Consider the following 24,247-nt stretch of genomic DNA (forward strand, 5'->3'; position numbering starts at 1 on the left):
CTGCGGTGATAGCTTCCTCGAGGAGATGAGCGCACCGCCCCCACGATCGGCCTACCTCCGCCGTCCCCGCGTGCACCACCACCATCGGGTGGGAGAGGCAGTAACGACTCGCCTGAGGCCAACCCTCGGTGGGAGGGGCAGTTATGACTTGCCCGAGGCAAAGCCAAAACAGGACAGGCAGTCACGACTCTTCCTAGACCACTCTCGGGCGAGAGACACAGTCATGACTCATCCGAGGCCAAGCCTAGGCGGGACAGGCAGTAACGACTCGTCTGAGGTCATCCGCGGGAGGGACAGACAGTCACGACTCGCCCAACGCCAACCCCCCGGGTGGGATACACAGTTACAGCTTGCCTGAGGCCAACCCCGGTGGGATACAAACTTACAACTCGCCCGAGGCCAAGGCAAGACAGAACAGGCAGTCCGCCCGAGGCAACCCTCGGGTGGGAGAGCCAGTCATGACTCGCCCGAGGCCAAGCCCAGGCAGGACAGGCAGCCACGACTAGCCCGAGGCCATCCTCTGGCGAGACAGGCAGTCACGATTCGCCAGAAGCCAACCCCCGACGGGAGACACACTCACGACTCACCCGAGACCAAGCCCTGGCTGGACAGTTAGCCACGACTCACCTGAGGCCATCCTCGGGTGGGATAGGCAGTCACGACTCGCCCGAGGACAACCCGGGGTGGGAGAAGTAGTCACGACTCGCCCGTGGCCATCATCAGGCAGGATAGGTAGTCACCACTCGCCCGAGGCCAACCCCCGGCGGGATACGTAGTCACGACTCGCTCGAGGCCATTCTCGGGCTGGAGAGGCTGTCAAGAATCGCCCAAGGCCAAGCCCGGATGGGGAGATGCAGTCACAACTCGCCCGAGGCCAACCTCGGGTGGGAGACACAATCATGACTCGTCCGAGGCCAAGCCCGGGCAGGAGACGCAGTCACGACTCGCCCGAGGCCACCTTTGGGCGTGAGACACAATCATGACTCGCTCAAGGCCATGCCTAGATGGGACAGGCAGTCACGAGTCGCCCGAGACCAAGCCCAGGCGAGAGACGCAATCACGACTTGGTCGAGGCCACTCTCGGGTGGGAGAGGCAGTGACGACTCGCTTGAGGCCAAGCCTACACCGGACAAACAGTCACGACTTGTCCTAGGACACTCTTGGGCAGGAGACATAGGCACGAGTCACCCGAGGCCATGCCCAGGTGGGACAAGCAGCCACGACTCTCCTGTGGCCACCCTCATGCGGGACAAGCAGACACGACTCGCCCGAGGACAACCCCATGTGGTACTGGCAGTAATGACTCGCCTGAGGCAACCCCGGGCGGGAAAGGCAGTAATGATTCGCCCGAGGGCAACCCTGGGTGGGAGAGGCAGTCACGATTCACTCGAGGCCATCCTCGGGGGGGAGGCAGTCACGACTCGCCCGAGGCCACCCTCAGACGGGAGACACAATCACGACTCGTCTGAGGCCAAGCCTGAGCGAGACAGGCAACCACGACTCGCCTGAGGCCATTCTCGGGCGAGATAGGCAGTAACGACTCGCTCGAGGCCAACCCCCAACGGGAGACGCAGTCACGACTCAACCGAGGGCAAGCCCTGGCTAGACAGTCAGTCACGACTCGCCTGAGGCCACCCTCGAGTGGGACATGTAGTCATGACTCGCCAAAGGGCAACCTCTAGCGGGAGACGTAGTCACGACTCGTCCGTGGCCATCCTCAGGTGGGACAGATAGTCACAACTCGCCTGAGGCCATCCACGGGCGGGACAGGCAGTAATGACTCGCTCGAGGCCATCTGCGAGTGGGATAGACAGTCACGACTGGCCCAAGGCCAACCTCCGGCAAGACAAGTAGTCACAACTCGCCCGAGGCCATCCTCCGGTGGGATACGCAGTCATGACTCGCTCGAGACCACTCTCGGGCGGGAGAGGCTGTCAAAAATCGCCCAAGGCCAAGCCCGGCGGGAGACACAGTCACGACTCGCCTGAGGACACCCTCGAGCGGGAGACATAATCACGACTCGTCTAAGGCCAAGCCCGGGCGAGACAGGCAGTCACGACTCATCCGAGGCCAAGCCCGGGCAGCAGACGCAGTCACGACTCATCCGAGGCGAAGCTCGGGTAGCAGACGCGGTCACGACTCGCCTAAGACCACTTTGGCAGAACTGTCCGCACCCGGCCTCCTCCACCTCTTCCCGCCTCTCGCTCTAACCGCGCCACGTTCCACATGTCACGGCCTCCATCCACCTAACGCCCTCCAATCTGCCTCCCGACGCAATTTGCGGTCCCACACACCCGACGCCCCGCCCCCCGAGCCTGCCTCCCAATGTCACCTCCCTCGCATGTTGACCCGACGCATGAAGTTTGGTTGATAACATCACTAAATAATGATCTATACATACACAAGTGTCACCCTGCCGGTTGATTACCTCACTAAACAATAACCTATGCCTGCATTAGTATTACCCGTTGCAACGCACGGGCATAGTCATGCCTTATGATCCCACTACACATTGGTGCCTTTGGAAGGTCTTGGTTGGACATGTCCGAACCATCTCAATCAATGTTGGACAAGTTTTCTTCAATTGGTGTTGCCCCTAGCTTATGATGTATATCATAGTTCCGGACTCGATCCCTTCTTGTATGGCAATAAATCCAATGCAACATACGTATTTCCGCAACACATATCTATTATTGAACATGACGCCTTTTTGCACAATATGTTGTGGCAAGTGGAGCCGTTAGGATAAGAAAAGAATAAGTTAGATTGATTTGGTTACTTATGATAAGGAAAGAATAAGTTAGATCGATTTGGTTAGCTAGGATAAGGAAGGATTTGGTTAGTCAGGATAAGGATAGAGATAAGTACATAACACCATAAAACGTAGTACTTGTCGTCCTAATAATGTTTTTAAGTCGTCTAGTCGAACCTAGTCATATAGCTACCGATCAGTTGACTAGTCACGATTAGTCATGGATCAGACCGACTAATTGAGCCTAGTAGCAACAAGAAGGGACACAAGACACGGGCTATAGCAAGTAGCAACAGGGCAACAAGCAAGAAAACCAGAGCAGCAAGAAACACAATCACCATCTAAGGATGAGCTTATCTTTTGGGTTTTGGGATCCTATCCATCGTTGCTTGATGCAACCGAACACATAAGAGTTGGGCCTAGGCGACGATGCTTGAACTTGAAAGATGGCGGATGTAGTTGAATCTTGCGGGCGCCAAGCAGTGGAGCTTGAGCGGTTGCCAGGAAGGTTGGAGCTAGATCTTGTCGCGGAGAGGCACTGCGGCAGGGTCTACGTCCACTTGGATCTTGTGACCTTGCGGGCGGGGGCAGGACTGTAAACTTGTGCGGCGGCCAGGGGGCACTGCGGCAGCACGGAGCCACGAATGGCTTGAGTCTTGTGCGGATGTGTCTGGGTAGTGGCTATCCAACCCTACAAGGCCACAATTGCAGCCCATAGATGCAGCACCAAATGGCAGCCCAGAAGTCCACAACCGCAGGTCCAAAAGCCCATCTAAAAACATGTGTCTAATCTGGTCATTCCACACCAAATCGGACGACTAATCATGATTAATTGTCGACTGATCGGATGACTAGGATTCTGGTCAAGCTATTCGCTTCGGTGGGTCTAGTCGGGTTCAAGTTATCGATTAGTCCGACTAATCAGATTAATCGCGGTTAGTCAGACGAGTTCAAAACCCTGGTATAAAACTTGCCTTTTAGCTTTTATGGTACCCTCTTGTCACAGAACGCCAGATGGACATGGATCAAATTAAACCAAAAAACTAATATTGTGTATATAAAGTATGTGAAGTCTGAACTGCTGCTGTTTCACTACAGTTTCAGAAATCGATCATGGTCATGAAAAGATCCCCCCACAAAAAATCAAAGAAATGGGGATGAATCAAAGAAATGGGGATGAATCGAAGGTAATCTAACGTGTTTGTCTTATCCATAATATATGGATCTTTCTGAATTTTCCGATGAAGATGCTAACAAGAAGAAATACAACAGAATATGTGTCAATGGCTGTGAAGAGCGGAGCAAGACATGCAAATATAGGACAGTTTCACCAGACAGGCAAACAGGATAAATTAAATGATAAAGAATTGAAAACTTCTATGCGGTGTTAGTTATCATATTACATGCATGATCTATGATCATAATGGAAGTTCCAGTTCCATTGAATTAAGCCAATTAAATAACACTGCCAGTATGGTTCGCTTACCGAAAAAAGAATGTTTGTTTTGTCCTGGTAGACAGCATTCATTGCTGGAGTTGATTCAACCTCTTTTGCCACTGAACAGCTTTCTCCTAGTCAAAACACAAATCCACAACAGTAAGGAACTATATTTTCAGTAACTGATATTTTTGTGCAGCTTATAATTTGTACAGGTTGCTCTATAACCACATGCTCATCAAGGAAAAAGGGACAGTTATACCTTCTCACAAGGAACTTCAGAGTCCAGAAGATCAATTAACGACTCTATAGCATATGGCAAACAGTTTGTTTATAATGAAACTATTGCTGAAGTGGTGAATAATTTAGTCTGACACAGTTTTTTCCCTAACTCTTACCATAAAAAATGTCTTCATCGGAGCAAATGGTTGATACTAATTTCTAAAACCAAACAGTGGAAAAACATTATATGAATGCTAAAATAGGATAGCCTTATTCACACGTATTATTATGCTATTAAACTATAAAGCTTCAGGATGAATGTGGATGTCACAAGAAAACAGGAGTACCTGTAAGAATTGCTTGATCAACACGCAATTGGTGGCTTAACATTTCAACCATTCTCATGTCAGCCGGAACTTTGCAACCAACTTATCCACAAAGGGGAAAAAAGCATCAACCAAACAACATCAGGAAAATGCTAATCTTAATACTAAAAGAAAATCATTAGATGAGCAATTGACAGTACCTCCTACTTCAACTATATCTCCTGGGACAAGTTCTGTTGCTGGAAGTATAGAAAAGCAACCTACAGGATTAACATCGATAAATGTGCTAGTGCTAATCAGCTATATATCTAACAAAACATACAAGAAAAATATTTTAGACTGGAATTTAAAAAGAATTGTCTCAAATCAGTTGTTGTTTATGCAGTATGAACTAGTTAGTATAGCAGAGAGCATTGTTTTGACCGATGATTATGTTATATATGTGAAAGGGCCTCTAGCGTAATGGTTAAGACTTCTGAGTAGCACCTCCAAGTCTCGGGTTCGATCCCCCTCGGGGACGGATTTTCTGGTTTGGTTAAAAAATCCCCTCGCGCTGCCCCGCCCGCTCCCGGGTTACGTCCTGCGTGCCACCCTCCAGCTGGGCCGTTGCAGAGTTTAGGGTTTGGGGATTTTCTCGGACGGGACCTTGTTTCGGTCTATTCTTAATATAATAATCGGGAGGGCGGTCTTTCCCTCCCTGGCCGAGTTTTCTTTATGCTATAATGCTCTGTACAGTTTATATGCAGTGATTAGCTTTAGAGGGTTGTTAGTTTGTTACCACTTTGCACTACTATTGTAGTGCATATATATCTTTGGTTCCTGGCTAATAATAGGCTGCTTACTAGAGATAAATTATCTATTAGGCAATAGTGGAAGATATGTCCTGTCTTTTCTGTGCTGATGATGAGAAATTATTTTTTAAATGTTGTGTGGCAAAGTTAGAAGGGCAGACCTGGTGCAGTGATGAAAGCTATCTCACTGAGTCACCAAGTCATGTGTTTGAAGCAGACTCTCCGCATATGCAGAGAAAAGGCTTGTTCGGTTTGTGAGGTGTGGGAGAAGGGGGGGGGGGAGGGGGGAGAGTGATTTTGAATCAGTAGCGGTGCTTTGATGGGAAGAGCTGCAGCGCTACAGGAGATTGATGGCGGGAGACAACTACAAGGCATGTTCGATTGGATGGCATCTCAAGAATGGCCTCTGGAGCTTTCGGACCTGAAGGGAGAGCAGATGTACAAGTGGTGTTTTGGAGCCACCAAATAAGTATTATCAGGTTCAGGGGGTGGCTGCAGTAACCTGGACAATAGAACTATAGTTGTTTGTGTCAATGGTGCAGTGCTTGCTCTTAAGAGCACTGTGTTCTGATGTAGGCAAGCGTGCCCAAGAATAAGTTGAGCATGGATGACATAAACGCTGTGGGAACCTTTTCTCTAAAATTACATGATTGATAATTTCGTTTAGAAAAAATTGGGTTCTGGGAACAAATGTTTTATAACATGTATTGGTCGACACTCTTAAAACTTTGGTTGCATTTGAATCCCGGTGGATACTGGAAATCTGGAATACAAAAAGTAGTGTGTTCATTGGATTCTGTGTCTGTATGTTAAAATTCAATAGAATCTAGCCTGTTTGGTTGGACTTCTAGGATTCTGAGATTTTGTTTATCCAGATTCATAAAATCACCTTGAAATCAAATGGGGCCTTCATTTTGATGGCACACGCAGAGCCATATGTTAATTGGCCCATGACTTATATAATCAAAATATGATTTTGAGACAAAGTGAATAGATAGTGTTGACAAAACTTACAATAATTAGCAAATGAAATTCAATAATCAATTGCTAAAGCTTCTTAGTTCTTACCATTGCGCAACACAGTTGCAATATCAGCTTGATAAGCACGAAGCTCCTACGGATTTGGTATAAATAAGTCATTATGAATGGTGGAAAAAGTTCCCATTGCAAGCTAAATTAGAGTCAGAGAATGCTATGGAAGGTGATTTACAAATTGTAGCATGTGACGTTGAGATACAGCATTCATACAAGAATCAGTTATGCGGTAATAAGCATAGGACATTAATAATTAGGGACAAATTGTTCTGCCTATAGTTCCCAGTGCCAAAAAAACAATAAAAACACACCCCCGGTGGCCAGAAAAAGGTTATAGATCACCTCATAGTTCCACCTATATTTAATATAGCTATGTTTATGCTGATATGAAGACACATGGGAGGCCAAAGATTAATCCACTGATCAATCTCATTTGTACAAAATATCTTGTAACATGTGCCAGGAAATAAACAATCATACAGCAGGAACAATATCCTCAGAGCTAAACACAACATTAGGGCATTGTTTAGAAGTGAGAACCTCAAGAGCTTTTTCAGCATTCGTTTCTGTAATCACACCCACAGCTGCATTTGCTGCCAGTATCATAAAGATAACCTGCATTGCAAACATCAAAGCACCAGGTCATTTGTTTCTTGCAGGTAATTTTCAACCAATAGGATGTATCCAATTTACCGAAGGTTCCAAAAATGCTGATAATCCAGTTTCACCATTCATCCGGGCCAAAAGGAACGAGATCACAGCAGCTGCTATCAATATTTTGACGAGTAAATCATCAAACTGCTTCAGAACTAACTTCCAAAAGGGAGTACCTGGGTATGAATTTCCATATCAAAAAAAGAACAGTAAAGCATATATGAAATTGGAAATTGCTGGTTCAAAACACAATCAGAAAAAAGAAAAAGAATAAAATATGTAGGGTGTAGCAAAATAAGGATGACCTCAAAAGTCCAAACTAAAGTTTGTCTTAATTAAATGAAGTTATAAGAAGACGCATGTCCCAGAAATAACAGGTGTGCCGCATACACAATAGCATGTTATTATCAAATGATAAAATATAAAAAAGCAGGAAGGTAATTATACTTGTAAGTAGCATGCAGGCATGCGGCTAACGTGTAATGAAAGGTGTATTTGTGAATAGAATGCAAATAAAATGGTAATAGCACCACATTATCTGAATAAGTTTCATATGTAATTGTTCAGTGACATTTGCACTAGGAATATAAAAACAGCAACAAAACTCTATTTTTGTTGCTGTATCCCAACAGTAAGCAACCCAAACAAATAACATGAACAAACTTGATTAAGTGATGTTGTAGATCTATGATGTATCTTCCTACAAAGGGCACACAACGCAGAGCAATTAATTAGAGTTAACTTCAGTTTTTCAAAGATGATAGGAAATGGTACATGTCTGCAGTGGCGAAGCTAGAGCAAAATATAAGGGGGTGCACGTCTCTTGTGGGTGCATAGGAACAAAATTTGGGTGATGCATATATGGTGGAAATTTGACTGTTATCACTGTTTTTTGGATTTTTGGGGGGTGCATATGCATCCAGAGTGCACAACATAGCTTCGCCCCTGCATGTCTGGATTCTTGGTAGAGAAGCTCATTAACATCATATTCCATTGGTAACAAAAATATGAGAATACTGATTGAGAGTAAAACTGTCAGGTGGGTCCAAAATAGTATTATGTATTGTACTGCAACTGCAAGACATACAAAACAAAAGCGGGTGCTATTAGCTTACTTTCTTCTTGAGGAAGCACTGGAGATAGTCCATGCATGAAAACAACAAAGACAAATCAGATAGTCATCAGCAAAAATGTAAGAATCCAAACTTAGAATAATGCAATGCAAAAAGTAATTGTGCATGAACAAGCCAACTTCCAAAATGCACTCCAATTGAAACTTTGAACTGATAAATAGCTGGGGACTCCAACTAGATTAGAAGCATGTAAGGCTGTAATTCTGTTAGATCAGCATAAAAAACATGGCCAAGACAAAAAAAAATGACACATTTCATGATGTTGTCCTAACAGTAGCATACCTTATCTGATCCATATAACGGCACTGTTAATGCTTATGACTTGTGACACTATTTCGATATTTCCACCTTTTTTATGTCAACTTAGGGTGCTTTGTTTGTTTGGATGCTTGGGCAGTGTTCAGGGCCTGGCTAGGGTGCATGCAAAAACAACCCCGGAACCTGGCTCGGCGCGTCCGCCTGAATCGAGTGTTTCTCGTGGGCCTGGCCAGGCGGGTGCAGCGCGCGCTCGCGCAAGAGAGAGCAAATGGATCATCCAGCCAACCAAACAGTTGTTCCACTCAGATAGACTCCAATGAACCATGTAACCAAACAAGGCCATGTTGCATGGACGAGCCTAGCCGAACATTGCCTGGTTGGGGAATGCGAGCCAGGATGGTCTCATTCACCATCCAAACAGGCCATTATTCAAAGTTCCAAACAATAGGTGAGGTGAGAAATGGTAGAGTGATTTTATCACAAATAGCCTTCCCTCAGCAAGGTCCTGTGAACTAGCTTCCTTATCTAGAAATTATCTGAGTTTAGATGGTGTAAACCACTAGTCACTACAGCACTAAATAGTGATGAGCCATGGATTCTACAAAGAACAAGAGAGTACATAACTGGTTTGCTTTGCATTAACGACCAAACTCTCATATAGATGAACATGGTGAGCATGAAATCCATAGGTCCACTAGTTCATGAAAAGCAATTTATCAACAAGACAACAACAGACACTCTTTCACCTGAAAAACAATCTGCATGTAGTGTAAACTAAAATCACTCTCCCGGTTCAGTTCCAAACTCCAATGCATAGCATAGCATCTTTAGTACTATATGTCTATAACTTATTTAATAATTGGTATGAGAGATAGAACTTTTAGATTATTTTTATTGATGGGTGCAGCAGCGATCTTCTGGTCCATTTGGCTAACAAGGAACGAAATTATTTCTGATAAATGTCGAGAAAAAGAACTCTTTTGAAGGTCTTATTCAGGGGAAAGCATCGGCTACGGTTCGGGGCCTAGTTGCAATGGTGTGAAAAGGAAAAGTTGGTGTTAGAGGCATTCCACATGTTGGAGAATGTGGCTATACACCTCTTCTGGCCATTTGAATGGCCTTTTGTTTCACGAATTGAGTTATGAGTAGGTTTTGTTTAATAAACTCGCTCTAAGGTGGTCTGATTCCTCTTCCAAGAGGATGAAACCGATTTTTTCTTTACAATGCTAAAAAAAAGTACTAGACATGACTTAACCAAAACGGTAAAAGCATTAACATAATGATGACTCGAGTACTGTACAATTACTGCCAGACTGACAATATTCAAGTTTTTTATGTTTGAGGATGCAACCAACCAAACCATATACCAGAAGAAACAGGGGTCATCTACACGCGTAGAAAAGGCAAATAGCCTCACCGTTTTTGCCGTAGAGCCTCGCATGCTGCTCCACCTGCGCTCGGAACCAAAAACGAATCAGCACAACCCCACCCCCACCACATTACCAGTACGCAAACTGAAATTCACAAGAAAAACGCTTCAGTTCAGTACCTGCGAATCAGAGAGTCCTTTGGTTTGATCCACGCCGAACGCCTCGAGCACCTGCGAGAAGCGGGGAGGCCAGATCCGTGAGTGGCGGCGGCGGCGGCGGGGTGGAGGGTTCAAACGAACGCACGACGGGGTTGAAGTCGGAAGGCGCTCATTACCTCGGCGACGGACTTGGCGTAGGCGTCCTCCATGGGCGACCGCCGCCGCCGCTGCCTCTAGGGACGCCGGGCGGGGGGAGTGAAGGCTGTGCTAGAGAGGAAGGGAGCGCGCGAGCCGGAGAAGGGAGAAGAGGTGCGGCTAGAACTACAAAGCGATCGAGTCTGCGACGTTTGGCAGCGGTGTTTGCAACGGTCACGCCCGTACAGGAGCCCGGAGCTCCGGAGCCCGGAACGGGACGGCACGCGTGGCGTCGGTCGCGGTCGCGTCTGTACTCGCCAACCTTTTTGGTGCGGAGCGGACGCAGGAGGTGCGGCGCGATCGCGGGTTCAGTGCAGCCAGTGAGAAGCAAGCGACCCGTCCGAGAGTCCAACAGCGCGCTGGCTGCTGACCTTGCTTTCACTGGGAAAAGCTAAGTTTAGCAGGGGACGAACTGAAATATACTAGTAGACAAATTGTGTAGAATTTTACTTTACCAGTACAGTAATAGTTGTGTTGCGACGACGACAGACAATCATTTCTGATAATTTATTTAGACGAAGAATTTGATCAGGATAACACAAATGGAGAAACTTACAACTAACCAACCTAGATATCATCGCTGTCACTGTGTGTTACCACAAAAAAATCCATTCTGATAGCACCAGATACTATTTGCAAACTCTGAAATCATTCGTTGTGACCAACTAATCAATAGGCTAACAAATGGGGAAACTTACAACTAACCAACTTTGAAACCATTAGAGCAACTTTATCACCACGCATTAACGAAAACATTTATTATGTGGGCAAAATGGAAAAATAGGGATCACGCATAGTTCTGGCACAAGAAATCCAAACATCATAGGGATGCTAGATAAACACTTGTTACTGTAGATAAAATGGTCGAAAACGAACGGAAACAAAAAAACAAGGGTTGAAATACGGGATCAGAATTGTTGGTTATTTAAAAATAATCGAAAATAATAAACTGTAGTCGAAAAGACAAATATTTTATCATTTTATAAATACATAATAAAGTGACATGTTGCCTGATTTTTAAGGTATTAAAATACACATACAACTCTTTTTTATCATTTGCGTATTTAGAGTAATTGTAGTTTTTGTTTTTCTCTTATTTATTCACTTGAATGCAATAAAATTTATAACTTGCATAAATTATATGCTAGATGTATCTTGTCGGAGTGCAAAACTCTGGTCGAGTGGTGGGATGCACCTCTCCGGTCCTAAGATGAGAAGAGGGATTTGAGGCTTGCTTAATTGGAAGGATGAGCACAAGAACACAGGAGGGTTTAGAGTGGTTCGGCCCGCCAGAGCATAATACATTACTCCACTGTGAGTTGTATTGTCGAGGATCCAGATCGACTTGGATCCCTCCCCCGTCGTGGGACATGTGCCCTCTCTTTTATAGTCCAAGGGAGGCACATACATGGTGACCGAGCCCTGACAAGCGGGCCCGGTAATCTAATACTAAGTATATAAAAGATGGAGCGATGAATCCTGGCAAACCAAGATCTATGCGGCGTCAAATAACTCTTCTTGGTCTTGAAAGGAAAATGTGCCCTTATGCCAGTTCTATAAATGTTTTGGTGATTAGATGCTCAACACATATTGTTTATGTGTTAAGTGTCAAATAGATGCAAATGGAAAATCAAGGTATGATTCTAGCTTTAGTAAATTGTTTTTGGTACTAATATTATTCTACTAAGCGCTAGGAACCTTGTCAAAATGAGAGAAATCAAATTGGAGAAGTTTGGCTAAGTCCAGTCAGACTTGCACCAGCTTGAGGTGCACCGGACTGTTCGTTGTGCACCGGACAGTGTCTGGTGCTCAGGTTGGCTCCCCTGGCGAACAGGCCGCTCTCGAGAAAAACTCAGCGTGTCACGGCTATAATTCACCGGACTGTCCGGTGTGCACCGGACTGTCCGATGAGCCAGCTGCGCCCACGCCAATGGTTAGCAGCACAATCAGCGGACGACGCGTGGACTTCGCCAACGGTCACAAGGGCACACCGGACTGTCCGGTGTACCATAAGCGTCGTGGCTGCAACGGTCGGCTTCACCAGAAAAGGAAAGAAATAGTGCACTATTCATTGTCTGGTGGTGCATCGGACTATCCAGTGCGTCCATGGACAGAAGACAACTATAACCTTCCAAATGGAGCTCGAACGTCTCCAATCTGCCTTAGGACTATAAAAGGTACCCCTAGGTGCATGGAACAGAACACCAAGCACCTCTTGAACATCCTAAGACGCCGAGACTTTGCATTCACGTATTTGATTCACTGTGATAGAGATTCGAGCACTTTTCTGAGTTGTAACTCCGTTGTGCTGCTTTCGTGTGCTCGTTCTTGTCTTGTGTGCGTGTTGGTGCTGCAACTCTCGCTATTGTGTGTGTTGCTTTTCCCTCCTTACGTTAAAGGGAAATAGGGCTTAAACCTTTTCCTAAATGATTTTGGTGGTTGAATGTCCAACACAAATAATTGGACTAACTAGTTTGCTCTAGATTATATATTCTACAGGTGCTAAAGGTTTAACACAAACCAATAAAAAGATCAAAGTTAGGGTTCAAAAGAAAGGAGCAAAAGAAACCGAAGAGGACACTGGTCTGGCGCACCGGACTGTCCGATGTGCCACTGGACAGTGTCGGGTGCCCAGGGTCGTACGACTTCAAACTTGCCACCTTCGGGTTTCTGGAGAGCCGCTCCGCTATAATTCACCAGACTGTCCGGTGTGCCAGTGGAGCAACGGCTAGCGAGCGCAACGGTCGACTCCAACGGTCGCTTGCAACGTGAACAGTGCGCGGACAGTTCGTGCAGAGTCAGAGCAGCGCCAGAAGGCGCACCAGACAGTAAACAGTGTCTGTCCGGTGCGGCACCGAACTGTCCGGTGCTCCAAGAAGTCAGAGCTCCAACGGTCGAAACCGTCAGAACCCTAACGGTTGGGTGACGTGGCTGACGCACCAGACTGTCTGGTGCGCCCATCGACAGACAGCCTCCCCAACGGCTATGTAGTGGTTGAGGGCTATAAATAACCCCCAACCACTACCATTCTAAGCATCCAAGTTTTTAGACATATCATTCAATACAAGAGCTAGTGCAATCAATAAAAGACACAATTCAAAAGAATCAAAGCCTCTCCAAGTCCCAAATACACTCCAAATACCTAGTGACTAGAGAGAGAGAGCTTTGTTCGTGGTCTTTGAGCTCTTGTTCTTGGATCGCTTTCTTCCTTCCTCATTCTTATTCCCGAGTGTTTTGTAAGCAAGGCAAGAGACACCAATTGTGTGGTGGTCCTTGCGGGGTCTAAGTGACCCGTGAGAATTAAGGTGAAAGCTCACTCGGTCTAAGTGACCGTTTGAGAGAGGGAAAGGGTTGAAAGAGACCTGGTCTTTGTGACCACCTCAACGGGGACTAGGTTCTTTGGAACCGAACCTCGGTAAAACAAATCACCGTGTCATCCGCTTTATTTCTTGGTTGATTTGTTTTCGCCCTCTCTCCCGGACTTAACTTTTGTTCTAACGCTAACCCCGGCTTTTAGTGTGTTTAAAGTTGTAAATTTCAGTTTCCGTCTATCCACCCCCCTCTAGGCGACTTTCAATTGGTATCAGAGTCGGTACTTCATTTGAGTTTAACCACTCGAAGTGATGTCGGGAGGATCTGCCAAGAGGGAGATGGCAAGCCATGGGAAGGCTCCATCAAGGGAGTCTAGCGCTAAAGGAAGGGAGGAATCATCTCCCCGCGTCAAGTCGCACCGGAGTGGCGACAAGAAGAAGATGAAGAAAGTAGTCTACTACGAGACCGATTCTTCATCGCCCTCCACCTCCGGCTCCGACACTCCATCCGTCACTTCTAAGCGTCATGAGCGCAAGAAGTTTAGTAAGATCCCCCTACGCTATCCCCACATTTCTAAACGCACTCCTTTACTTTTCGTCCCATTAGGCAAACCACCGGTTTTTTACGGTGAAGATTATTGTATGTGGAGTGATAAAATGAGGCATCATCTAACCTCACTCCACGCTAGCATTTGGGACATTGTTGAGTTTGGAGCGCAGGTACCATCCGTGGGGGATGAAGGATATGATTCGGACGAGATCGCCCAAATCCGGCATTTTGACTCCCAAGCCACCACTATACTTATCGCCTCTCTATGTCGAGAGGAGTATAATAAGGTGCAAGGGCTAAAGAGTGCCAAAGAGATTTGGGACATACTAAAAACCGCATATGAAGGGGATGAGGTGACTAAGATCACCAAGCGGGAGACGATCGAGGGGGAGCTCGGTCGATTCATCCTCAACCAAGGAGAGGAGCCACAAGCAATGTACAACCGGCTCAAAACCTTGGTCAACCAAGTGCGCAACCTCGGGAGCACCAAATGGGATGACCATGAAATGGTCAAGGTTATTCTAAGATCACTTGTTTTTCATAATCCTACATAAGTTCAATTAATTCGTGGTGATCCTAGATATAAGCTAATGTCTCCCGAGGAGGTTATAGGAAAGTTTGTGAGCTTTGAGTTAATGATCAAAGGCTCCAAACAAATCGTCGAGCAAGGTGGCACCTCCACACCCGAGGTGCAACCCGTCGCATTCAAAGCGGCGAAAGAAAAGAAAGAAGAGTCTACATCAAGTAGGCTCCCCATCGACGCCTCCAAGCTCGACAACGAGGAAATGGTGTTCATCATCAAGAGCTTCCGCCAAATCCTCAAGCAAAGGAGGGGGAAGGATTACAAACCCCGCTCCAAGAAAGTATGCTCCAAATGTGGTAAGTCCGGTCACTTTATTGCTAAATGTCCTATATCTAGTGATAGTGACAGGGACAACGACAGGAGGGGGAAGAAGAAGGAAAAAGAAGAAGTACTACAAGAAGAAGGGCGGCGATGCCCACGTGTGTCGGGAATGGGACTCCGACATAAGCTCCACCGACTCCTCCTCCGACGAGGACGCCGCCAACGTCGCCGTCAACAAAGGTCTTCTCTTCCCCAACGTCGGCCATAAGTGCCTCATGGCAAAGGACGGCAAAAGGAAGAAGGTAAAATCTAGAGCCTCCACTAAATATGCAACATCTAGTGATGAGGGTAGCTCTAGTGAAGATGAGAATAATTTGCTTACTCCTTTTGTCAACCTTAACATGCAACAAAAAGAAAAATTAAATGAATTGATAGGAGCTATTCATGAGAAGGATGAACTCTTGGATAGCCAAGAGGAATTCCTCATTAAGGAAAATAAAAAGCATGTTAAGGTGAAGAATGCTTATGCTCAGGAAGTAGAGAAAAATGAAAATTTGACTAAGGAGCTTAGCATTTGCCATGACACTATTTTTAACCTTAGGACTGAGAACGCCAATTTATTTGCTAAGGTTGAGAAAATAAATGCTTGTGATGATTCAATTACCAATCTTAAAAATGATAATGCTATTTTAATTGCTAAGATTGATAAGTTGAATGAATCAATTTTTAGCCTTACAACTGAGAATGCTTGTTTAATTTCAAAAGCTAGAGACTTAAACGTTTGCAATGATTCTATTTCCAATCTTAGAAATGAGAATGCTATGTTACATGCTAAGATTGATGAATTAAATGCTTGCAAACCCTCTACATCTAGTGTTGATCATGTTACTATTTGTACTAGATGTAGAGACATTAATGTTGATGCTATTCATGATCACCTAGCTTTAATTAAACAACAAAATGATCACATAGCTCAACTTACTGCTAAAATCAATGAGCATGAGTTAGAAAATGAAAAATTCAAATCTGCTAGAAGCATGCTCTATAATGGGAGACGCCCTGGCATTAAGGATGGCATTGGCTTCCAACAGGGAGGCAATGTCAAGCTTAATGCCCCCAAGAAATTGTCTAACTTTGTTAAGGGTAAGGCTCACATGGCTCAGGATAACGAGGGCTGTATTTTATATCATGTTGGTTATCCCGAGCATAAAATTAGGAGAATTCATTCTAGGAAGTCTCATTCTGGTTCTCATCATGCTTTTATGTATAAGAATGAGACATCTAGTTATAGGCATTCTACCCATGTTAAAATACCTAAAAAGAAATCTCCTGTTGCATCAAATGAACCCAATATTTTATTTAAGACTTTTGATGCATCTTATGTGCTAACTAACAAATCAGGCAAAGTAGTTGGCAAATATGTTGGGGCCAAACACAAGGGCTCCAAGACTTGTGTTTGGGTACCCAAGGTGCTTGTTTCTAATGTGAAAGGACCCAAGACCGTTTGGGTACCTAAGAACAAGGCCTAAACTTGTTTTGTAGGTTTATGCATCCGGGGGCTCAAGTTGGATCATTGATAGCGGATGCACAAACCACATGACAGGGGAGAAAAAGATGTTCTCCTCCTACGAGAAAAACGAAGATCCCCAAAGAGCTATCACATTCGGGGATGTAAATCAAGGTTTGGTCAAAGGACTTGGTAAAATTGCTATATCACCTAACCATTCCATTTCCAATGTTTTTCTTGTAGATTCTTTAGATTATAACTTGCTTTCAGTTTCTCAATTATGCAAAATGGGTTACAACGGTCTTTTTACGGATATAGGTGTTACTGTCTTTAGAAGGTGTGATGATTCAATGGCATTTAAGGGAGTATTAGAGGGTCAGCTATACTTAGTTGATTTCAATAGAGATGAACTCGATACTTGCTTGATTGCTAAGACTAATATGGGTTGGCTCTGGCATCGCCGACTAGCCCATGTTGGGATGAAGAATCTTCACAAGCTTCTAAAGGGAGAACACATTTTGGGACTAACAAATGTTCATTTTGAGAAAGACAGGGTTTGTAGCGCATGTCAAGCAGGAAAGCAAGTTGGTGCCCACCATCCACACAAGAACATCATGACGACCGACAAGCCGCTTGAACTACTCCACATGGATTTATTCGGTCCGATCGCTTACATAAGCATCGACGGGAGTAAGTATTGTCTTGTAATTGTGGATGACTATTCTCGCTTCACTTGGGTATTCTTTTTGCAGGAAAAATCTCAAACCCAAGAGACTTTAAAGGGATTCTTGAGACGGGCTCAAAACGAGTTCGGATTAAGGATAAAGAATTTAAGAAGCGACAATGTGACGGAGTTCAAGAACTCTCAAATTGAAGGCTTTCTTGAGGAGGAGGGCATCAAGCATGAGTTATCTTCTCCCTACACACCTCAACAAAATGGTGTAGTGGAAAGGAAGAATAGACATATATTGGACATGGCGAGGACCATGCTTGATGAGTACAAGACACCGGACCGGTTTTGGGCTGAGGCGATTAACATCGCCTGCTACTCCATCAACCGGTTATATCTTCATCGAATCCTCAAGAAGACATCATAAGAACTCCTCACCGGTAAAAAGCCCAATGTTTCATATTTTAGAGTCTTTGGTAGCAACTGTTTTATTCTTGTTAAAAGAGGTAGAAAATCTAAATTTTCTCCTAAGGCTGTAGAAGGCATTTTACTTGGTTATGACTCAAACACAAAGCCATATAGAGTCTTCAACAAATCCACTGGATTAGTTAAGGTATCTTGTGACATTGTGTTTGATAAGACTAATAGCTCCCAAGTGGAGCAAGTTGATCTTGATGAGCTAGATGATGAAGAGGCTCCGTGCGTCGCGCTAAGGAACATGTCCATTGGGGGTGTGTATTCTAAGGAATCCGAAGAGTCTCCACAAGCACAAGATCAACGATCATCTTCAAATCAAGCATCTCCACCAACTCAAAATGAGGATCAGGCTCAAGACAATAAAGAAGAAGATCAAGAAGATGAGACACCTCAAGAGGAGGACAATGATCTAGGGGGAGATGACAATGATCGAGACAAGGAAGATGATAAAAAAGAACAGGGTCAAAGACCGCCACACCCAAGAGTCCACCAAGCGATTCAAAGAGATCACCCCGTGAACTCCATCCTCGGCGATATTCATAAGAGGGTAACAACTCGATCTCGTGTCGCACATTTTTGTGAACATTACTCTTTTGTGTCTTATATTGAGCCATACAGGGTGGAAGATGCATTAATAGATTCGGATTGGGTGTTGGCTATGCAAGAGGAGCTCAACAACTTCACGAGGGGTGATGTATGGCATCTTGTTCCACGTCCTAACCAAAATGTTGTAGGTCCCAAGTGGGTATTCCGCAACAAGGAAGATGAGCATGTTGTGGTGACAAGGAACAAAGCCCGACTTGTGGCCAGGGATATTCACAAGTCGAAGGTTTGGATTTCGGTGAAACCTATGCACCCGTAGCTAGGCTTGAGTCAATTCGTATATTACTTGCCTATGCTACTCACCATGGCTTTAAGCTCTATCAAATGGACGTGAAGAGTGTCTTCCTCAATGGACCAATCAAGGAAGAGGTCTATGTTGAGCAACCTCCCGGCTTTAAAGATAGTGAGTACCCTAATCATGTTTATAAACTCTCAAAGGCGCTTTATGGTCTCAAGCAAGCCCCAAGAGCGTAGTATGAATGCATCAGATTTCCTTATCACTAATGGCTTCAAAGTCGGCAAAGCCGATCCTACACTCTTTACTAAAACTATTGCAAAGGATTTGTTTGTATGCCAAATTTATGTTGATGATATCATATTTGGGTCTACTAACAAATATACATGTGAAGAGTTTAGTAGGATCATGATTCAAAAATTCGAGATGCCTATGATGGGGGAGTTTAAGTATTTCCTAGGATTTCAAGTCAAGCAACTGAGAGCACCTAGAGGGGGGGTGAATAGGTGATCCTGTAAAACTTAAAACTTGACACCACAAACTTGATTAAGAGTTAGAACAATGAAATCAAGTGAGTAGAGAGGAGATCTCTTGTGAAGCACAATAGACACAATAAGGACAAGCACAAGAGACACGAGGATTTATCCCGTGGTTCGGCCAAGTACAAAACTTGCCTACTCCACGTTGTGGCGTCCCAACGGACGAGAGTTGCACTCAACTCCTCTCAAGTGATCCAATGATCAACTTGAATACCACGGTGTTCTTCTTTACTTTACTCTTTCCCATTTGCGAGGAATCTCCACAACTTGGAGTCTCTCGCCCTTACAATAAGAATCACAATGAAGCACTAGAGTAAGGGAGGGAAGCAACACACTCAAATCCACAGCAAATACGCACACACAAGACCAAGACTTGAGCTCAAGACAATATCTCGAGGTTCTCACTAGAACGGAGCTCAAATCACTAAGAATGTCGAACAAGTGCGCAAGAATGAAGTGTGAGTGATCAACAATGCTCAAGGAATGCTTGGTGTGCTCCTCCATGCGCCTATGGGTCCCTTTTATAGCCCCAAAGCAGCTAGGAGCCGTTGAGAGCATTCCTGGCAGGCAATTCTTGCCTTCTGTCGCCTGGCGCACCGGACAGTCCGGTGCACCACCGGACACTGTCCGGTGCGGATTTCTTTCCTTCTTTGGCGAAGCCGACCGTTGGCGGTTCAGAGCCGTTGGTGCACCGGACACTGTCCGGTGCACACCGGACAGTCCGGTGCCCCGTTCTGACCGTTGGCTCTGCCATGCGTCGCGCGCGGATTACGCGGCCGACCGTTGGTCGGGCCGACTGTTGGCTCACCGGATAGTCCGGTGCACCACCGGACAGTCCGGTGATTTATAGCCGTACACCGCCGTCGAAGTCCCGAGAGCAGCCAGTTGACAGAAGCCAGCCTGGCGCACCGGACACTGTCCGGTGCACCCAGACCGAGCAGCCTTTTGGCTGTACACAGCCAACTTCTCCAAAATTGTTTCTCCTATTTCTAGCACTTAGACACAATACATTAGTCTTCAAATCAATGTACTAAGTCTAGAAACATACCTTTAACCTTGATTTGCACTTCTTGAGTCCTTGGCACAATTTAACACTTAGACACTTGTGTTGGACACTTAATCACCAAAATACTTAGAAATGGCCCAAGGGCACATTTCCCTTTCAATCTCCCCCTTTTTGGTGATTTATGCCAACACAATGAAAATCAACTAAAAGAAGTGCAACATCAATGCAAATGAAAACTCAAATTTGTTTTGATTCAAATTTGGCATATTTGGATCATTCTTTGCCACCACTTGGTTTGTTTTTGCAAATCAAACTCAATTTCCTATCTCTAAGTCAAACACACTTGTTGAGACATAAAGAGAGTTGTTCCAAGAGAAATTGATCAAAGATTTCAAAAACTCCCCCTTTTTCCCATAATCAACCATTCTCCCCACAAGAGGCCAACTTTTGACAAAAGAGACAGTAAGAGATTTTTGACAAACCAAAAGTTCTATTCTAACATTTTCAAAATTCTCAAGTGGTAGCTGATCCATTTATTGCTTTGGCCTATTCTAACATTTTCAAAATTCTCAAGTGGTAGCTGATCCATTTATTGCTTTGGCCTTATTTTCTCCCCCTTTGGCATCAAGCACCAAAACGGGATCAATCTTGGCCCTTTAACCTCATTGCCTCACCAAAATCTTTAACTAAGAGTACAAAGGCAATAAGAGTACAAAGATGAACTTGGAATCAGTTACTCTTTCATCGGAGTGCAGTGGAAGTCTGGCATGGTCCAAGTCCACCTTTTCCCGTTCAAACCTCCTTTGATACTAAATTAAGCAAACTCAAGCACACAGTTAGCCTCAAAGGGTCAAGTTGTAACACATCTCCCCCTAAATATGTGCATCACTTGCAAATGGACTTGTGAGGTCCGGGGAGTGCTTGTACAACTTGAGCACCATTAATAAACAACAAAATGCATTAAGGAACATGATCAAGGCATAAGACACATGTATGCTGTAAATCAATCCAGGTTCCGCGAATCTAAGACATTTAGCTCACTACGCAGCCTGCAAAAGGTCGACTCATCTAGAGGCTTGGTAAAGATATCGGCTAGCTGGTTCTCGGTGCTACCATAAAACACTTCGATATCTCCCTTTTGCTGGTGGTCTCTCAAAAAGTGATGCCGGATGTCTATGTGCTTTGTGCGGCTGTGTTCAACAGGATTATCCGCCATGCGGATAGCACTCTCATTATCACATAGGAGTGGGACTTTGCTCAGATTGTAGCCAAAGTCCCTGAGGGTTTGCCTCATCCAAAGTAGTTGCGCGCAACACTGTCCTGCGACAACATACTCGGCCTCAGCGGTGGATAGGGCAACGGAAGTTTGTTTCTTAGAACTCCATGACACCAGGGACCTTCCTAAGAATTGGCACGTCCCCGATGTACTCTTCCTATCGACCTTACATCCAGCATAGTCGGAGTCTAAATATCCAATTAAGTCAAAGGTAGACCCCTTTGGATACCAGATCCCGAAGCAAGGCGTAGCGACTAAATATCTAAGAATTCGCTTCACGGCCACTAAGTGACACTCCCTTGGATCGGATTGAAATCTAGCACACATGCATATGCTAAGCATAATATCCGGTCTACTAGCACATAAATAAAGTAAGGACCCTATCATAGACCGGTATGCCTTTTGATCAACGGACTTACCTCCTTTGTTGAGGTCGGTGTGTCCGTCGGTTCCCATTGGAGTCTTTGCGGGCTTGGCGTCCTTCATCCCAAACAGCTTGATCAAGTCTTGTGTGTACTTCGTTTGGGAGATGAAGGTCCCATCCTTGAGTTGCTTCACTTGGAACCCAAGGAAATAGCTTAACTCGCCCATCATCGACATCTCAAACTTTTGAGTCATCACCCTGCTAAACTCTTCACAAGACTTTTGGTTAGTAGAACCAAATATTATGTCATCGACATAAATTTGGCACACAAAAAGATCACCATCACAAGTCTTAGTAAAAAGCGTTGGATCGGCTTTCCCAACCTTGAAAGCATTAGCAATTAAAAAGTCTCTAAGGCATTCATACCATGCTCTTGGGGCTTGCTTAAGTCCATAGAGAGCCTTAGAGAGCTTACACACGTGGTCGGGGTACCGTTCATCCTCAAAGCCAGGGGGTTGCTCCACGTACACCTCCTCCTTGATTGGCCCGTTGAGGAAAGCGCTCTTTACATCCATTTGGAACAACCTGAAAGAATGGTGAGTAGCATAGGCTAACAATATGTGAATTGACTCTAGCCTAGCCACAGGAGCAAAAGTCTCCTCAAAGTCCAAACCTACGACTTGGGCATAACCTTTTGCCACAAGTCGTGCCTTGTTCCTTGTCACCACCCCGTGTTCGTCTTGTTTGTTGCGGAACACCCACTTGGTTCCCACAACGTTTTGCTTGGGACGAGGCACCAGTGTCCAAACTTCATTTCTCTTGAAGTTGTTGAGCTCCTCTTGCATGACTAACACCCAGTCCGGATCTAGCAAGGTCTCTTCTACCCTGAAAGGCTCAATAGAAGAGACAAAAGAGTAATGTTCACAAAAATTAACTAATCTAGAACGAGTAGTTACTCCCTTGCTTATGTCACCCAATATTTGGTCGATGGGATGATTCTTTTGAATCGTCGCTCGAACTTGGGTTGGAGGTGCCGATTGTGATTCTTCCTCCATTAAATGATCATCTTGTGCTCCCCCCTTGATCACGCGCCTCCTCTTGATGAACATGTTCATCTTCTTGAGTTGGGGGATGCACCGTTGTTGAGGAAGAAGGTTGATCTTGCTCCTTTTGTTCTAGTGGCCTCACATCTCCAATCGCCATGGTGCGCATTGCGGCCGTTGGAACGTCTTCTTCATCTACATCATCAAGATCAACAACTTGCTCTCTTGGAGAGCCATTAGTCTTATCAAATACAACGTCGCTAGAGACTTCAACCAAACCCGATGATTTGTTGAAGACCCTATATGCCTTTGTATTTGAGTCATAACCTAACAAAAACCCTTCTACAGCTTTGGGAGCAAACTTAGAATTCCTACCTTTCTTCACTAGAATGTAACATTTGCTCCCAAATACACGAAAGTAAGACACATTGGGTTTGTTACCGGTTAGAAGCTCATATGAAGTCTTTTTGAGGAGGCGATGAAGGTAGACCCGGTTTATGGCGTGGCAAGCCGTGCTCACGGCTTCCGTCCAAAACCGTTCGGGCGTCTTGAATTCTCCAAGCATTGTCCTCGCCATGTCTAGTAGTGTCCTGTTCTTCCTCTCTACCACACCATTTTGTTGTGGTGTGTAGGGAGCGGAGAACTCGTGCTTGATTCCTTCCTCCTCAAGATACTCCTCCACTTGAAGGTTCTTGAACTCGGACCCATTGTCGCTCCTTATCTTCTTCACTTTGAGCTCAAACTCGTTTTGGGCTCTCCTTAGGAAGCGCTTGAGGGTTCCTTGGGTTTCAGATTTATACTACAAAAAGAATACCCAAGTGAAGCGGGAAAAATCATCAACTATAACAAGACCATACTTACTTCTCCTATGCTTAGATAGGCAACGGGTCTGAAGAGGTCCATATGAAGTAACTCCAGGGGTCTTGATGTTGTCATCACATTTTTGGCATGATGAGAGCTTCCCGCCTGTTTACCTACTTGACAAGCTGCACAAGGTCTATCTTTTTCGAAAGTAACATTTGTTAGACCTATTACGTGTTCTCCCTTTAGAAGCTTGTGAAGGTTCTTCATCCCCACATGTGCTAAACGGCGATGCCACAGCCAGCCTATGCTAGTCTTAGCAATTAAGCATGCATCTAGACCAGCCTCCTCTTTTGCAAAATCAACTAAATAAAGTTTGTCGTCTAGTACACCCTTAAAAGCTAATGAACCATCACTTCTTCTAAAGACAGACACATCTACATTTGTGAATAAACAGTTATATCCCATATTACAAAGTTGACTCACAGACAACAAGTTATATCCAAGCGACTCAACTAAGAACACATTATAAATAGAGTGCTCGGATAAAATAGCAATTTTTCCTAACCCTTTCACCTTGCCTTGGTTCCCATCACCGAATATGATTGAATCTTGGGGATCCTTGTTCTTGACGTAGGAGGAGAACATCCTCTTTTCCCCCGTCATGTGGTTTGTGCATCCGCTGTCGA

General features: G+C 45.0%; 1 protein-coding gene across 1 annotated transcript in view; it reads right to left on the reverse strand.

The window, feature by feature from the left end:
• Nucleotides 1–10,667, reverse strand: part of LOC103643958 (calcium-transporting ATPase 3, endoplasmic reticulum-type) — a 32,105-nt gene extending 21,438 nt beyond the window's left edge. The window contains exons 1-10 of the mRNA XM_020546917.3: nucleotides 10,314–10,667; nucleotides 10,159–10,209; nucleotides 10,027–10,060; nucleotides 8,334–8,351; nucleotides 7,258–7,394; nucleotides 7,105–7,179; nucleotides 6,598–6,643; nucleotides 4,939–4,998; nucleotides 4,760–4,840; nucleotides 4,239–4,324 (exon numbers count right to left, since the gene is read on the reverse strand). Of these exons, the coding sequence (XP_020402506.1) occupies nucleotides 4,239–4,324; nucleotides 4,760–4,840; nucleotides 4,939–4,998; nucleotides 6,598–6,643; nucleotides 7,105–7,179; nucleotides 7,258–7,394; nucleotides 8,334–8,351; nucleotides 10,027–10,060; nucleotides 10,159–10,209; nucleotides 10,314–10,346 (621 nt within the window). The 5' untranslated portion in view covers nucleotides 10,347–10,667. The remainder of the gene's footprint in view (nucleotides 1–4,238; nucleotides 4,325–4,759; nucleotides 4,841–4,938; nucleotides 4,999–6,597; nucleotides 6,644–7,104; nucleotides 7,180–7,257; nucleotides 7,395–8,333; nucleotides 8,352–10,026; nucleotides 10,061–10,158; nucleotides 10,210–10,313) is intronic.
• Nucleotides 10,668–24,247: the final 13,580 nt, after the last annotated feature.

The sequence above is a fragment of the Zea mays genome, chromosome 1 (genome assembly GCF_902167145.1).
Source record: "Zea mays cultivar B73 chromosome 1, Zm-B73-REFERENCE-NAM-5.0, whole genome shotgun sequence".
Classification (NCBI taxonomy): Eukaryota; Viridiplantae; Streptophyta; class Magnoliopsida; order Poales; family Poaceae; genus Zea; species Zea mays.